This window comes from Carassius carassius, chromosome 34 (assembly GCF_963082965.1).
Source record: "Carassius carassius chromosome 34, fCarCar2.1, whole genome shotgun sequence".
In the NCBI taxonomy this organism is placed as follows: Eukaryota; Metazoa; Chordata; class Actinopteri; order Cypriniformes; family Cyprinidae; genus Carassius; species Carassius carassius.
In genome coordinates this window covers 17268600-17286194 of record NC_081788.1, presented here as the reverse complement: position 1 = coordinate 17286194, position 17595 = coordinate 17268600, and the positions used below count along the sequence as shown (strand labels likewise).

At 37.2% G+C, this 17595-nt stretch overlaps 1 protein-coding gene and 1 long non-coding RNA gene across 5 annotated transcripts; one reads left to right on the top strand and one right to left on the bottom strand.

Annotated features, from left to right (window-relative positions):
• The first annotated feature begins 193 nt into the window (after positions 1-193).
• LOC132114532 (inosine-5'-monophosphate dehydrogenase 2) lies at positions 194-11919 on the top strand. 2 transcript variants are annotated; one of them, XM_059522693.1, is made up of 15 exons: positions 194-553; positions 4132-4180; positions 4304-4405; positions 4865-4939; positions 5187-5393; positions 5473-5560; positions 6195-6394; positions 6496-6586; positions 6663-6758; positions 8160-8231; positions 9697-9840; positions 9928-10072; positions 10400-10543; positions 10844-10927; positions 11280-11919. In XM_059522693.1, the coding sequence occupies exons 1-15, from the start codon at positions 456-458 to the stop codon at positions 11299-11301; spliced, it is 1617 nt and encodes a 538-aa protein (XP_059378676.1). In that variant the 5' UTR covers positions 194-455; the 3' UTR covers positions 11302-11919. The 2 variants fall into 2 exon arrangements, with proteins under 2 accessions (XP_059378676.1, XP_059378677.1); XM_059522694.1 differs by lacking the exon at positions 8160-8231 and having other exon boundaries at positions 195-553.
• Positions 11920-16387: 4468 nt separating this feature from the next.
• LOC132115182 (uncharacterized) lies at positions 16388-17350 on the bottom strand. Of its 3 annotated transcripts, XR_009425435.1 has the most exons (4): positions 16969-17350; positions 16800-16865; positions 16641-16717; positions 16388-16499 (listed from the first exon to the last, which is right to left on the bottom strand). It is a non-coding gene; the product is annotated as an uncharacterized LOC132115182 (long non-coding RNA). The 3 variants fall into 3 exon arrangements; XR_009425434.1 differs by having other exon boundaries at positions 16641-16865; XR_009425436.1 differs by lacking the exon at positions 16641-16717 and having other exon boundaries at positions 16394-16499.
• Between the last annotated feature and the right edge of the window lie 245 nt (positions 17351-17595).

Below are 17595 nucleotides of genomic sequence, written 5' to 3'. Positions count from 1 at the left end.
CATGTGCGCGCGAGACAACGAGAACGCGCTCACAAAAGACGATACAAAAAAAAACACTTCACCCTTAAACTGCACCCCAGGGCGAAAAGATGAAACTCGGTCTCCAATATTAGGGAATGTTAAATAAAACAGTTTTAGCGAATAAACGCCCGCCGGAAGTGACGTACGAAGACAGCTTATTTATATCTGCGGAAGACGAGGCCGTCTAACAGACAGGCAGGCACGTGTGACGCTTGTGGGCACTACAGGCCAGTACCAAAAACAAGAGCACGCTAGGTCTTTCTTTGATTAAGGCCTGTCTCTTAATAGAAACCTGAGTTTTTTGGAGACATTTAGGGTCATTAGGTGCCGTAAGACTGTTAGATTGAAAGCTCCGAGGAGAACACCCCTCACCGGACTGTGTGTGTGTGAACCGGCTTCTGTGAAAATTTGGACTTTTACACTTTTCTGTCGCTATGGCGGACTATTTAATCAGCGGACAGACGGGCTACGTGCCTGACGACGGTCTAACCGGACAGCAACTCTTCAACTGCGGAGACGGCCTTACCTATAAGTAAATACCTTAAGTTGTGTCTCATACCCCTCAGTTTCATTCTCCATCATTAAACATCAAACAGGCTTTCCAGTCAGCACTGCAGATGTGCTTACACAGTATGCAGCTTCATTTAAAACATATAACATGGGCTGAACAGCATGTAGGTGTCGTTGTTGGTCCACATTTGTCTGGTTTACCATCCCGCATGGCTATGTACAAAGGTTTCACGTGGGTCAGTACTGCATAGACGGATCACTATGGAGGGCACATGTCAGTTTGTTGCAATGTGGCTTCACAAGGTTAAGACAGGTCGGAGGGACATCTTGGATGAACTGATGAACTGTAGGGATTCATCATCTGCTGACTTTCCATTGTGCCAAGTACAGAGGAGTAGAGTTACCACAGTCTATTCTTAAACCACTGACACCCCAAGCAGCTTTTCTTGTAGCAAAACCAATCACTGTCTCTCAAAGCCAGACCTTCCAAATGCGCTATAAATAGTATGTTGTGGTTGTTTTCTCTTTACAAATTCTCTGGTGCCGTGTAAAGCATATAACGTCTCAGAGTGAAAGCCTATCCATGGCAGGTGCAAGTTTTTTTTCCAGAAGTGCCTTTCTGTTTACCATCTAACACCAGACTTGTGTGCTAATGGATTGTTTACTCATTATATTCAAAGTAAACAATCAATTGGCATACAAAGCAGCATTGATGTCCTCGATTTTATCATAAACAGGGCATTCTTTGATACACTTGGAAACAACATGGTATGTGACATAAATTATGGGCAGGACTTAGGGGGGCGGGGGCCCCTGGGCTTGAGGTTATGTTTGGGCACTACACCTACACTACAAATGCCCTTAAATAGAAATCCATTATGGAGTAACACAAAATACACAAACATATGCTTTGAGGTTCATAAATAGTACAATTAATAAGCAACATGTCTACACTATAGTCAAAGTATAAATGTAATATTAAATATTCATTATAATAAACAGGATGTGTTCTCTCATTTGGGAGATCAAAACCTTGCAATAACTTTGAGCAAAAAAAAAAAAAGAAAACCTGGAGATGTTGGCTTATTAGTATTCTAAAAGTTATTGTAATATCTGTGTCCTCTTATTTAAGGTTCTTATCAATAAATTCAATAGAAAAAAAAGACATGCTGGCTATTAATAATCAAATGAAATCACGATCAGCAAAATTCATAGATTGTGCATAAATGTTAAGTTTAAATATAACATTTAATGTAGAAATATTAAATGATTGCAAAAATGAAATGAGCTACTTTTTAAAATATGAAATTACAACCACCATTAGGTGGCAGCAAGTGACTGTTTTAATGAGTGAGTTGAATCAACAAATTCCTTTAAAAAGCGGATTCATTTAACTTTGCAAACAACTATGCTTTATAGCCATTTATTACACAGGTCTCTTTGTGTGATAGGCTAAGTCCTATATCATTGGCATAGCTATGTTATAAATAAAAAATGATAACTATAATGTATGGTGATAGAGAACTTCATAGCACTTCGACTTCGGTACAGTAATATCATCACTCCTGAAAACACCCCCAAACTACTACCAATAGTGCAGAGAGAGGGAGAGGTAGGGCTGTGCAAAAAATCGAATTCGATTTTTCATGCACATCTCATCAGTAAAGACGCACCTGTAATTAGAAATATATCTCCAGCACGTGCGTTCGGATCAGGGTTGTCAGGTTTTCACAACAAATCCTGCCCAGTTGCTTTTCAAAACTAGTCCAATCGCGCTTCCAGGAGGTTCCCCGATAAAAATTGCTACCCGGGGTTACAATATAAGTTTTTTAGCAGGGTTGCCTTGGTAAAATTCGCATTTTAGGTGCTAAATATCACGTTATATGTAATGGGGTCGCTTCGACCCGCGGACATGAAAAACAACCACAGACTTGGCAACACTGGTTGGCATTTACTACACTGAGCCGTAATTCACAGACAATCTACACAAAATCGATGTTAAAATCGCAGGCGATTCTTTGTCGATTTTGAAAACGATTTTGTCTCAGTTGTCGGTAGACTACGGCTCTGTGTAGTAACTGCCGCTCCACCTGAACCAGTGTTGCCAAGTCTGCAATTGTTTTTCATGTCCGCGGTTTGAAGCAACCCCAATACAAATAACTTGATATTTAGTCCCTAAAATGCGAAGCAACTGGGCAGGATTTGTTGTGAAAACCTAGCAACCCTGATCTGAACGCACGTGCTGGAGAAATACTTCTAATCACAGGAGCATTAGAGTTGTGACGTTCGCGAACGAACCGATTCTTTTGAACGGCTCATAAACATGAACGATGGGAGCCGAGTCGCGGCTGGAGGGGAGCCGTTCTTTCTGTCGTTCTTTTTTCCTATGCGTTTCACACAGATGCACACAAATGAGCTCCTCCGCGAGACAGAACAGTTATAGGGGGAGGGGCGCACCCAGCGCAGGCCAACCCTTTATGGCGTGATGATATTAGTTATTAGTTGTGCACGCATCCTTCACGTGACTACTCCAGTGGAAAAAAAACCCTGCATGCCTCTGTCATTGGGTAGGAGCGTTGAAAAAAAGCTGTTTTGCACAGACATTCATTGCAGCCCACTTTGTTATTGTTCATTGACTTGAAGTGGCTGATGTCCTATTTGCAAAGTTTACAGTAGTAGTAGTAGTATGTAGACATTTCCATTTTATTTATTCTAATTTTATCTACTTTAAATATTTTTTGTTTTCTATCAAAATGTTCTTGTGTGATAACAATGTTCTTGTGTGGAAGTGTTTGTAGTAAAAGCTGTTTTGCACAGAAATTCATTGCAGCTGGCTTTGTTTTTGATGTTTATTCGTGAGTAGGTATTGTATGAATAACATAAGTCAACGTAGCTTTACACACACACACTTTGTACTAAAGGTAAATCCAAAATAGTGATGTCACTGTCTAAGCAGAGGGATTTGTGCAACCCTATGGAATATAGTCCACACATGACAAATGAGGTAATAATCAATATTTCAGAATAATTCAAACCCAGATATTGGTGTGTGATATCTGAGTTTTAATTATTTGACTACAAATCTCACCTCATCATTCTTCCCAGTGATTATTTCCAGGATAAACTGAGATGCCTCCAAGCTGTCTTCTTAAAACTGACTAAATATTTAAAAGAGCCAAAAGAGCCGTTCTTTTGAACGGCTCTTTGAAAGGAACGGATCGCGAAGATCCGGATCCCCTCAAAGAGCCATAAATCCCATCACTAAGGAGCATCTTTACTGATGAGATGCGCATGAAAATCGCATTCGAGTTTTCAGGAATGATGATATTACTGCGCCGAAGTCAAATGCTCTGCCATTGGTTGGTCAAACAGTTAGTCCTGCCCCAAACTCTTCCTATTGGCAGAGAGCCACTTATAAAGATTTTTGATTGGCTAGAACTGGAGTCCAATGCGATGCTGTCACAGATACAAGTATTATTCCTCAGGACAACCTTTTCCAGTTACATCTATCAAGTAATAGTGATATGTTCAAATATATATGCACCAGTTATAAATTAATTAATCTCCTAATTTTCACTACCTTTCCTCCATTCTCTTTAGTGATTTCCTGATCCTGCCAGGCTACATCGACTTCACAGCTGACCAAGTAGTAAGTGAAACACACAGCTTTTGAACAAAAGTCAACAGTAGTCAGTTTTGTACACTCTACTGCTGGATGTATAATGTTGTTTGTGTTTCATCAGTGGTTTAATTTGATTGGCTCTCTATGTAGGACCTGACATCAGCACTGACCAAACAAATCACAACAAAAACTCCACTGGTCTCGTCACCCATGGATACAGTCACAGAGTCTGGCATGGCCATTGCTATGGCGGTAAGATGACTGACACAAGATTACACAACAGAAAGTGCTCTTACTATTATAGGCATTTGAGTAAGCAGAATTATCTAAGTGAATGCATATAACAAAATAAAATATTATTTGCAAACATGCTGTGATTGCTGCCTCATATTTTGATATCAATTAAATAAAAGTCCACATTAATCTAGAGAGTAGTCTTTTAAATCTGTCCATTGGCTTTTAGACCATCTTTGCAAATATACTTCTAGAAGTTGACAAAAAAAAAATCTTTAAAAAACTGACATGCACATCTAAAATATACTTCCTCTTCCAGGTAAGTGGAGCTTATTTTCCTAAAAAAATTCCTGTCCCGTCACCCCAAAACCACATCCCACTTGAATTTTGAGTCTTTAAACCTAAATTTACAAAGATTGATTATCTGTGTGTGTAGCATTTTGTTTTAAAATCTGATATGATGATGTGTTTTCACAGCTGACTGGTGGGATTGGCTTCATTCATCATAACTGCACTCCAGAGTTCCAGGCTAATGAAGTCCGTAAGGTCAAGGTGAGTCTTTTCAACTCTCTTTCTTTGACTCTTGTCTTTTTATGAATGTACCAGCTTTCTTTTCTCATTCATAACGTTTTTCTTCTGTACCCTACCCTGTAGTTGCAACAGTGTCCTTGTGAATGAGAATCCACATCTCATTCTGTATTAAGTGATATGTATTGAGGTGACTCCCAAATAGAAATGCCTAATAGAAAATCACTCTTCTCCCTCCCTTTCCCTCCACTTTTGATCGACCTCCATTTAGAGGTACGAACAGGGTTTCATTACGGATCCGGTGGTGATGAGTCCTAACGAGCGGGTTAGAGACGTATTTCAGGCAAAAGCTCGGCATGGATTCTGTGGGATTCCGATCACGGACAACGGACAGATGGGCGGATGTCTGGTCGGCATCATTTCATCACGAGATATCGACTTCCTCAAAGAGTCTGAGCATGACCTGCCCCTCAGTGAGGTGGGTGGGGCTTAACACAGAGGACGAGGTCTAAGCAGTTTTTACTGAACTCAGCTCACTTTAACTTTCTCTCTCTCAGGTAATGACTAAGAGGGAGGACCTGGTGGTTGCTCCAGCAGGAGTGACACTGAAAGAGGCCAATGAAATCCTCCAGAGAAGCAAGAAAGGTGGGGTAGACTTGAAGAATTTATGAGAGCCCTTTGCCCTTTTCTTTCTTCACACTTTCATGGCTGAGGAAAGTTTTGGATTAATCCTTGAACCAAATAAAACCATTTATGTGAATGATAATTATTCATTAACCTATATAGCAGTGTTTCATGCACCACTTCTCCGCAGTGGCATGCCACAAAATAATTACAAGATAATAATCTTGCAACTTGTTTTTGCTGATTGCATACAGTATAACAATGCTTTTAGTAAAGAGTCAATAGTAGTTCTAGAATTCTAGAAGTGCACTTCTATCATTTAGATATTAAATATATTTTATCTTTCTGTTTCTATTATTCTATATATCCATTCCATACCTCTTCTTAGAGGTTTATTCATTTATTTGTCTATTTAAATGATTTTAGCCAAGAATATAGGTGCTGACATGGTATAAAATGACAAAATATATAAGTAAAAAAAGTTAAATCTCTCAAAAAGACTCTCAAATTCATGAGTTATCATATTGAATCAGTATGATACAACCTTCACTAAATAACTTAATGTGTTCAGTTACTCAACTGCTGCTTTGAAATAAAGGCAGAATGCTACAAGATTATTTTTCCATGTCACATTCTCAATATTTGTTTGCCGTAGGGAAGCTTCCTATAGTAAATGAGGAGGGCTGTTTGGTGGCCATCATCGCTCGGACAGATTTAAAGAAGAACAGAGATTTCCCGTTGGCCTCAAAGGATTCTCGTAAACAGCTGCTTTGCGGCGCTGCCATTGGAACACACAGTGATGACAAATACAGACTGGACCTGCTGGTGCAAGCTGGCGTAGATGTGGTTGTCCTGGTGAGGCCTGTTTTGGGCTTAATGTCTTTCAGTGAATCTGTTCTTGAAGATTGTTTAAATTTGTCCTATTTGGTTACATATTGTTTCTTTGCTCACTTTAGGACTCATCCCAAGGAAATTCCATCTTTCAGATTAATATGATTAAGTACATAAAAGAGAAATATCCCAGCCTACAAGTCATTGGTGGAAATGGTTAGTTTAAAACCCAAAGCTTTTTGCCGTAATATCTCCAAACACACCGTTAACATGGGTTGTCTTTCTGCTGTAGTGGTGACTGCGGCTCAGGCGAAGAATTTGATTGATGCCGGAGCGGATGCTCTGAGAGTGGGAATGGGCAGCGGCTCCATCTGCATCACTCAAGAAGGTCAGTCAACCAATCCCATGCCTGAATACCTGCACTTCAGCCAATCACTGGCTCTATTTCTACATCCAGTCATTCCAGAGAGAGCACCTAATGTCCAGTGCCTCCTTTGGCCCACTTTTAACATGGGTAGAGCAGTCCAACTTATGTGTCATTTCCCAAATAACCCTGAAGTTTTGGTCTGCAAGGTAATTGTGCAGATTGATTGATTTCCACTCTTCCATTATTTTTCTGGGGTTTTAGAATGTGTGGAGTTTTCATATTTTTGTTTGTGTGGCATTTTTATATATTCTGTAGTTTTGAAGAATAATATGTATGTGTCTATATAAGTGTCTGTCTGTCCATTTGTATAGCTCTCTGTGACAAATGTCGTTCTGAATGATGGGAGTATAGTACTGGAGGCTCTTCCTTGCTTCCATCACAGTTTTTATATCTTTTTACCGTTTTTGTCAGTTCTTTTTTGTGCTTTCTTTTGTCTCAATAGCATATTTTCTTTCTTCTGACCTGTTGTGTTTGTTACTTGCATCAGTTCCCTTTTTTTTTTATCAGCTCTGTTTCAAAATCTAGCAAAGACTGTTCCAGAAGCTAGGCTATACAATTATACTGCTTTCAGAGATACTCTACACTCTACGTTCAGAAGTTTTTAGTTTTGTTTTTTAAAGAAAGAAATTAATACTTTTTACTTAATACTTTAATGCTTTTTAGCAAGGACACATTAAATTGATTGAAAGTGACAGTAAAGTTTTTTTTTTTAAACAAAAGATTTATATTTTAAATTAATACTGTTCCTTTTAACTTTCTATTAATCAAAGAATCCTGAAAAAATGCATCATGGTTTTCACAAAAATACTAATGTTTTCATAATTGATGATAAGAACCAGCATGTTAAAATAATTTTTGAAGGATCATGTGACACAGCTTTGCCATCACAAAAAATAAATTACACTTTAAAAATATGAAAAACTGAAAACAGTCATTCATGAATATTACAGTTCAATAATGCATTGCAAATAAATCAAAAGACAGCTGACAAGGTAAGCAAAAAACGTATTATAAATGTATGTATTACTGAATAAAATAAGTAGATAATAGATAAGTATTCATTATAATATAATAAATAGATAAGTAATTTTAATTTATTGTTTTACCCAGCATTTATGAGTGTAACCTTTTTTATGCTTGGAGTATCATGCTGTAAGTTTAGCAACATGGTACTATCAAACTGTGTTGCACACAGTTGCAGCCTTTGTACTGCATTCCAAATCCATGCCTTACGAGATTCCATAACGATTAGTTATACTTCCTTAGAAGTAGGCAGCAAGGCAACTCACTAGGTTTTAGAACAGAGCTACCGTGTGCTCTTTCTCAGTCTCTATTTCCCTTTCTACAATTGTGTCTCTCTAGCACCTCCCAGTATTCCTCCTGGTTTAAAGCTCCACAGCCCCAAAACCCCAACTACTGTTACGGGATACTCCAGTAAGTCCCTCCCACTGATCCCCATTCAGATCCCATTGGCTCACTATCTCACTCTGCCTGCTGCATTGACTGGTTAATGGCTCTGCATCATTAAAAGTAGTTGCTGGTTTTTGGGGTTTTGGATGCTTGTCATTGTCTGACTAACCTGTCAGTAATGGCGTTTGGCACTTCCTCTGATCTAAGTCAGTTACCCAGAATCCCTCACTAACAGACGTGAACTAGTTTGTGCAGTTGCTAGAAAAGGTATTTGGATATGAAAGTCACACTTAAACATGCATCAGTGTCATTGCATCATGAAAAATAAAACCAAGTTACGTGTGTGTGTGTGTGTGTGTGTGTATGTATGTATATGTTTTAGATCTACTGGAGCATATAAAGTGCATTTGCTAACCAAAGCACAAATAGCTGAGGGTTTCACAATCATCAGTCTCACTGCAGAGGGTTTTTGTTTTACAGTTCAGTATAGTTTGTGTTAATTTCAGTCACACCTTTTCTTTTTTCATTTTACAGTATGCAGAGTGTAGATGGTGTGACTTTAAAGAATACAGTAGGGGTTTGTGGGTAAAAAGTTGACAGCTGTCATTTTCCATTGCTGCTTCCCCCTCCTTTATTTCTTGTCTACTCTCATTCTTTGTCTTAAAACAACAAAAATGCCAAAAACTCCCATGGCTGTAGGGCATCAGTTCCAGGTGGTGATGATTAGAGGATGAAAGCATGGATTTCCATGCATCTTGCATGCAAATTTTCACTTGTTATGCTAATTAATATAATGCTTAGTTAAATTACTTACATAAAATATTATAAATTGCAGTAGTAGTCTCAGACTTTGGATCCCAAAATTTGGAAATAAGTGGGTTTGACAGGTGTGTGTGTAACATGCTCACCACTGCTAGATTTTCCTTTTTATTGTCATGTTCTTGCGAAAGGTCACAAACAGACAGTGGAGCAAAAGATTGTTGAATTTATGAATGATTTAAAAATCATTTCCTTTGGTTTGTCCTTTCTCAGTTGTTATTGTTTGTCTAGACATGCTGGGGGTTTGCTGACTGACTCCTATTTTTCTCCTCTCATGTTACCTCACCATTTATAAAAAGTTTCACATTCAAAATTGCACTTTCATAAACCCACATATTTCATGTAATGCTAACTTTTTGTCTTTGAACTTAGTGAAGAAGCCATGATTCAGATTTCTTTAATTTTGGTTTGACCTCATTTTGAATTGACATGTAATTCTGTCTCTGTAACGTTTACTGACTGAAGTCACATGACTGCATGAGTCAAGAATACACTGATAGTCATTCATGTGTTCATATGTCTATTTGTCGGTGTGTGAACAACAGTTATGGAAAGTATTTTTTCAGCAATGCATATGATTGTCCTCATCTACACAATATTTGTCGAATATGCACGTTTAAGTTGATAGTAATTTGTAAGTAAGGGTCTGTATTTCTCATTGCTCTCACAGTGCTAGCATGTGGGAGACCACAGGCAACAGCTGTCTATAAGGTATCAGAATACGCTCGTCGGTTTGGTGTGCCCGTCATCGCTGATGGGGGAATTCAGACAGTTGGTCACATCGCTAAAGCACTTGCATTGGGAGCATCTACAGGTGAGTTAGATATAGATTCATGAGATATATACTGACGTCATAATTGACACTTAAATCTCTTATGCTTTTGGTTCCTCTGTCTTGCAGTAATGATGGGGTCATTGCTCGCTGCTACCTCTGAAGCACCTGGTGAATATTTCTTTTCGGATGGGATCCGTCTGAAGAAGTACAGAGGGATGGGCTCACTGGATGCCATGGACAAGAACTTGGGCTCGCAGACCAGATACTTCAGGTGTTCTGCACATAAATAAATCCTTTCCCAAATACAATACTGTGCACTTATTGTTCTTAGTTTCTGCTACGATTTAGCCACTAATTACAGGTTCCCAGGTTTTTTTTTTTTTTTTTTTTTTTGTCACAACTGCATATATACTGTAGAGTAATGCTTGATGAAACATGGATATATTTATGGAATAGTAGTTCAGTGAGAATATGAAACATTAATAAAAGCTAATATCAAAAATAGCTTTTTGACTGAGAAAGTTCTTCAGAATATCAATTTTAACCCGTGTTCATTCTCTCAACCCCTCTGTCATCTCTATCTGTCTCTTTTTTTCAGTGAGAGTGATAAGATTAAAGTAGCTCAGGGAGTTTCAGGGGCTGTTCAGGATAAAGGCTCCATCCATAAGTTTGTTCCATATCTTCTTGTTGGCATACAGCATTCCTGCCAAGACATCGGTGCAAAGAGCCTCACACAGCTGAGGTACACGCAGTCGCACTAATTACTCGCATAACAACAATTAAATCCTTTCAAAGGGGCAGTGTAGCATTTCTGTGCCAGCAAACAATAAAAAAGAAAAAAAAAAGTGTTCATTTCCAAAACAACAATTTCTTATCTTTGCAATTCTGTTTGATTCCTTTAGTGGCACTGAAATGAAACACTGCACCTTTAGCCCAACAATGCACTGCTAAAACTGACACAAACCCAAATATTTATATGTTTGTGGTTCGAGACAATTTGTCATTTTCCGGTTTTCCCCCTTTCTTTCTCCATCTATCTCAGGGCAATGATGTATTCTGGTGAACTGAGGTTTGAAAAGAGGACAATGTCAGCTCAGATGGAGGGTGGAGTACACAGTCTACACAGGTAGCTGAACATTTGTACACTTAGTCTGAAGATATTGTACAATAACGATCAAAAGTTTAGGGTCAGTAAGAAAACGAAAACAAATGAAGACTGGAGTAATGGCTGCTGGAAATTCAGCTTTGCCGTCACAGGAATAAATTACATTTGAAATAAATTAATGTAGAAATGTTTTAAATTGTAAATTTACAATTTTAAATTCAATCTTTGATCAAAGAAATAAATTGCATTGTGAGTGTAAGAGTACTTTCAAAAAGAAATTGTAAAATCATTCTGAAACCACATTTTTTTAATTGAATAATGTACAATTTTTCAACTTAAAAAATAAATTAACTGACCTTTTTTGTTCTTTCAGCTATGAGAAACGCCTGTTTTAAAGAAGACACTACAGATACCAGCACATGCATAGCCAAACGCACATAAATCCCCATTAATGGACTTCCACATACAGGCACCCAAACACACTGAGAATCTCAGCTTCCTCTTTCTCGTCTTCCCAGCCGCCTTTCCTCTTAGTGAGGAGAGAAACCGTGTGTGAATGTCTGCAAGCATATGCCAATTTGCGTGAATGTGTGCGTTTGTGGGGAACGCATGCTGTCTGCTGTTTGTATCAGATGCCTTACATGTCAAAAAGAGATGTTTTTGATTGTAATCACTTGACAACTTTTGTTGGAAAATAGAAGTTTTTTGCCAAAAGGTATTTGTTTTGTCTTGATTAATAAAATGCAAACATACCTGCATATGCATCATTATAAGCAATAAACAATCAACATTCTTTGTCAAGAGAAGCAAACAGGATGATTGAGTGCAGTTGATCTGTGTGAAACAGGAAGTGTTGTATTTTAATGGGATTTATAAGTTTGTTATAAAAAGAGAACTGACCATTCAAGTTAGGTGCATGTGAGTACCTTCATAAAAATGTGCCTGTTATGTAAATTACAAAATTTTTCACTTGCATGTGTTTTTCATCATTAAATTAGTTTTCAAATCCTGAATCTGTGGGTGTGTTGGTAGACGTCTGCTCAACATCGACATTGGTACGTTATTCCTCATTTTGCAAGCATGTCTCAAGGGAACCAGCCTTCACCTCCAAAACTACAGGACTTTCCAAACAAGCGTTCACACATGCTCACTAATGGATCCGCACCTGGACAGGTTGGGCCGAAAGCTCCAGGTGGCTCCTCATTAATGAAATATGATATTGGCCCGTTACTGAGCTCAGCCCAGGTGGGCCCAAATCTCCTAGCGCTTTTATACACTGCAAAAATGAAAGGACTGACAGATCTATATTACTGTGCAGCTATATATATATATATATATATATAAATTACTTAAATGATAAAAAAAAAATGAATATGCATGCATATATATATATATATATATATATATATAAAATTCTCATTTTTAACTATAATTTGAAATGTGTATATATATATATATATTGTTGATCATAAAAAATAACACACACATATATATATTACACCTACAATCAAATGAGTGAATCAACCATAATAGTAGAAGCACTTTTTGATGCAACAAATAAATATAAATTAAAAGAAAGAGATCTGAATTATCAGAAGAGAAAAGAGAAGGGAAAGACACTGAGATGTTTGGAGGGGGGAGGTTGTGGGCAGTCTAGTGAAGAAGTGAAAGTGAAAATGTTCCTCAGATTTCTGAGGAGGAAGTCAGTAGGCATAAATACGTGAACACTCTGACAAACTCGCACAAGCCAGGGAGCAGAGAGGGAGAGAGAGCACGAAAAGAGGAGGAATGACGGGAGCAGGTAACAGAGAGTTATTCTTCTCATCTCTTTCATACCTGTCTGTATTTAGTTGGCATGTACAGTGTGTCTCCTCTCTTGTCGTTTATCACAGTGATAAGTAGTTTTCTTTCATTTATATTCACCTATAATTCCACTTGATTCTTTCATTTGTTAACTTGTCTTCTCTTTTGCAAGTAGATCGCTCTAAAATGAAATAATAATTATGCAAATGTACATTGATACAAACCGTCTCTCGTTTATTTGTCTGCTCATCCTTTCCCCATTCATTTCACTGTGTTTGGCAAATATATAAAAACCTACATACACACACAAAGAAGGACATGCAGTGAAAGATCAACTAGTCTTCACTAAAGTATTTACTTTTAGTTTTTTTTTCTAAAATGAAGCTTCATATTTCAGGCTAGTTCCTCCTTCATTTTACTTCATGTGACTTTCTTTAGTCAAATTTATATCCTGTTTATTCTCTCTTGTCATTTTGTCTTCATTTACCATGTATAACCCCCCTTTCTTCTTCCCTCCCTCCCTCCCTCCCTGTCTCTCTGCCCACTCTTCTCTGATAGGGAACAGGTTTTTCAAGACACAAGTCTTCAGATGAAACGAGATAAATAAACAAGTTTGATTCTTTCGCAGAGGCACCAAACTTGTTTGTGGTAAAAGCTGTTTGAATGTTGTTTCTTTTTCCTTATTTAATAAAGGTACACTTGATAAATGTAAGCAGCTTGAAATTTCCATATGAAAAAAAAAAGTTAAATGATGAAGTATTGGCGGATGTGTTTGTTCACAGAGTGTAAATGAAAATGGCCACAGCAGTTTGGAAGTTAACGGAACCCATAATGCAGCTGTTTGCTTGATTGACAGCTGGCTATGGATTCCGTGCCCTTCCTCTCTTGCAGGATCTTGAAGATGAAAATTGTGTGTGTTGGGGGAATTCAGGAGTTGGCCTCATTCAGATATGATATTATATGTGAATTTTACTTCATTGAAATGTATTTGAATATATCTACAAGGTTATGGTTGGGTCAGAAATGTGTATGTGTGTATATGAGTTCTGATGTTGCTCTGGAATGACACGTTTTCTCCCGGATTGCCAGAAATATGTTTAGCCACCGGGAACTTCGTGTCAGCCCAGATAAGCATCACTTCCTGACAAGATCTTCAGAATCTTCAGTGTTCAGTAATCAGTAAATCTCAAAATCTCTTACTAAAATGCTTCATCAGACATGTGAATGTTTTCTCTGGAATTCTCCAATAAATTAAGAACATTTGTCATGCATCATTTGTCGACTTCTTTTTCATCAAAACTCCTAAAGAATTTTTTTATATCTACATGGAGAGGAATGATAGAGGTTTGTGTTTTCAATAGTTGAGTGATCTGAAGCAGGTTTTGGATGATTCCGTTTGTAGATTTTACTCTGGCTAGAGGATATAAAGTGAAATCTTTGAGTCAGTGTTGCTGTTTTAGTTGTTTTGGGAAGAGATCTAGATCTTACTGTCAACCATAACATGTGACTTACAATCTGGGCCAAGTTCAGCTCTTACAGTCAATTGTTACCTGCACCAAACAAAGCAGAAGTACTCGAATAAGCAGCTGAACAACCAGCATTCAAATATGCCTCAGTATGACCAGATCTCATTTTTATATGCTTTTCTAAAGAAAAATATATAAAACCTTTTACAGGTGGAGTCTTATTACTGTTCCATACAGAAATACTTTAGTATATCAAAAGTCAAACGTTAAAAATATGTTGATGCTTTTTAAACTTGTTTATGCTGGAAACAATATTCCTGAGACAGCCTGTCTAAACATTAAATAGAATAAAAGGGTGGCTTGTATTTATTTCTTTTATATATATTTTATATACATATATCTATAAAAAATAACTAAATTTTATGGAGATAAAGGCATTTTTCACCTTTAGTCACCCAAAAACTAAAGTATCCTGTCTGATCGCTATCATTTTGTTTATTCATTTATCACCAGTAAAATATGGAGTGCCACAAGGATCCGTCCTAAGTCCTCTGCTATTTTCAATATCCACGTTACCCCTTGGTAATATTATTAGAAAATACGGAATTAGTTTCTACTGTTATGCTGATGATACTCAACTATACATCTCAACGAGAACAGATGAAACTTCTAAATTACCTAAGCTAACAGAGTGTTAAAAATGTAAAAGATTGGATGACCAATAATTTTCTCCTATTAAATTATTATTAATAATTGTATTTATTTTTAACTATCCTAACTATTACTCAACCTTGTTTTCTTTTCTTTTCTTTTCTTTTCAGAAAAGCAGAAATTAATAGCAGAATGTGCATGCTGCGGTTTTACATTAAATTAATGAAAATAGTGACGTAAAGCTGTCAAGTAAAATTTGTGGTGAATCCTTTAACGTTGATGAATACGCTTTACCTTATCCAAAGCTATCAGAATATAGCACAATAAATACAGTCACGTAGGTTCAGAACAAGAAAATTAAAAAAAAAAATACATAACTTGCATTTTTGAGTGAACTAACGTTACACATGAATATGTAAAATATCAGTGATAAGAAAAGTAATCCATAGCATATCAAAATAATGGTCTAGATAATTTAAAATAAAACGGTTTATGCACAAAACGTATTTCATCAAAAGAGCACTTTTACTTTCTGTTCTGTAATTAACTGATTTTGCCACACTCAAAATGGTGCCTTGTATATCTATGAGCTGTGTCCAAATTCAGGGTCTGCATCCTCCTTAGGATCCTTCCTATCCGGTTGAAGGAGGAGGGGTCCTCCGACGACCAAGAGGGTCTGGCTGCAGACATACGGGCGAGTGGAGCTCCACTCAAGAGCGGAAATACGTCACCTCCACTAGCAACGCCGCCGCCATGTTGGCACAGGCAACACTTTCCGTAGAATTACGTCACCTCCACAAATGACGCGGCCGCCAAGTTATGTCACCTCTTTGTACGTAATGTTAATATGTTCTGTACTTTTATCTTTGTTACTTTTACCTAGTAGAAATAAGGCAACACTTTCCGTGGAATTACGTCACCTCCACAAATGACGCGGCCGCCAAGTTATGTCACCTCTTTGTACATAATGTTAATATGTTCTGTACTTTTATCTTTGTTACTTTTACCTAGTAGAAATAATAAGAAAAATAATAATCGATACTTATCTTTTACGGTTTATGACACAACAGCGGGGTTTTAACCCGTTTTTGTTCTTTTGTTTTACCAATGTACAACTGCCAATGTAACATTCCATACATTTTTAGAAAGTTAACCTTATGTTTGTGATATTTAGCAGTGAAAAATAAATTAAATATTAAATAAATTATTAAAATAATACCTCAACCAGAACTTTGTTTTTTTTTAATTTTGTATTTTAAGCAAAATAACAACATATACGTATAAACCACAGTAAAATAATGAAGAATAATTTCCACAATTTAGCAGTTTTAATTGTTTTTGAGTAATAATAATAAACACATCTTAGACTACACTGAAAACACATGAACTGCAAGTGACCATAATTGTTACAGTAAATACACAATGTGTGTGCACACACACACACACTTTACTCTTCAAGACCTCCATCTTCAGTGAAGCAATCCCAGCTACAGTAGCCAGGGTGGTCATCTTCGGAGTAAACCCCAAAAGCACTCCCTATTGTCCATTTCCCTGGTGACCACAGCCCCACAGTCTTTGTGAAGCTGGCTGCACTGTAGGCGACTGCACCTAGAGATGATGTAAGGCTTTCTGTACTTTATGTGATAGTGTCTCTTTAAATATCTTCACTGCACCTGTTCAGTATCAACAAAAATAAAAAATAAATACATTTTAATGTTTCAGTCAAAAGTTTCATGTTTGGGAAATGGAAGAGAGTGAGATTACTTGGCCTAATTGTTATAGCCACAAAAAACAAGAGGGTCAATCACACTTACTGAAGTCACTATCAAGCCAGCTGAAGTGTGCCTCCTGTTAGTTAAATATGCTCCTGACTGACAATGTTGTTAAATCTCTGGCATGAACAATTACGTCAGATGGGTCAAGTTTAATTACAATACTGACATTGCATTATCATTAATGTTAAAGCAATGTACTTGTTGCTGAAGGTTCCTGGGCCACCACAGTTGTGCTTTGTTGTTCTGATGCATCTGATTGCTGGGCTGGGGACACAAAGAAGATATGAGCACAGCAAAACTGGAACAGGACTATGTCTGTATACTGACATGATGTAAATTCAACACAGAAAAGTACGGCATCAAACACCTTTGACAGTCCCAAAGCAGACAAGATGATGGTGCACAGAAGATCCAGTCTCTATTTGTGGAGGTGTTATGAGCATGGATAACACTTGATATACATTTGATCTGAAACAAAAAAATCAAACAATAGAATAACAGAACAACAAAATAGAAAAAATAAATATGTACATGTTAATGTCACATGTAAAAAGACTTTGACTTCTAGGATGGCAACATACATTTAAAATGTAAAGAGTGCTGCATCTTCCATGCCAATCCTATCCCTGGAAGTGAATGAAAAATTAAATATGAAAACAACCTCCTCATATGACCTTTTTAACATTATACAACAAATGCTAAAGGCATACACATACAAAACGATTGTGTCCTTTCATTATTCACTACGTTATTTTTTAAGTTACACCTATGCTAGCCGTCATGTACTGAAGGTAAAAATTTAAAGAGCAAACAATTAACAAATAAGTCAAAAGTCTTGTTCTTTCTGCTGTCTTGGCTTCATTAGTACAGCAATCCATTACTGAAATGTATGTGTTTTGTTTGTCTTGTCAGGTGTGCAGATTCTTGGTGTCTCTCAGTAAAGATTTTAGCTCCTACTACAACAGAGTTCACGTCCTCGGTGTAAGACATTATG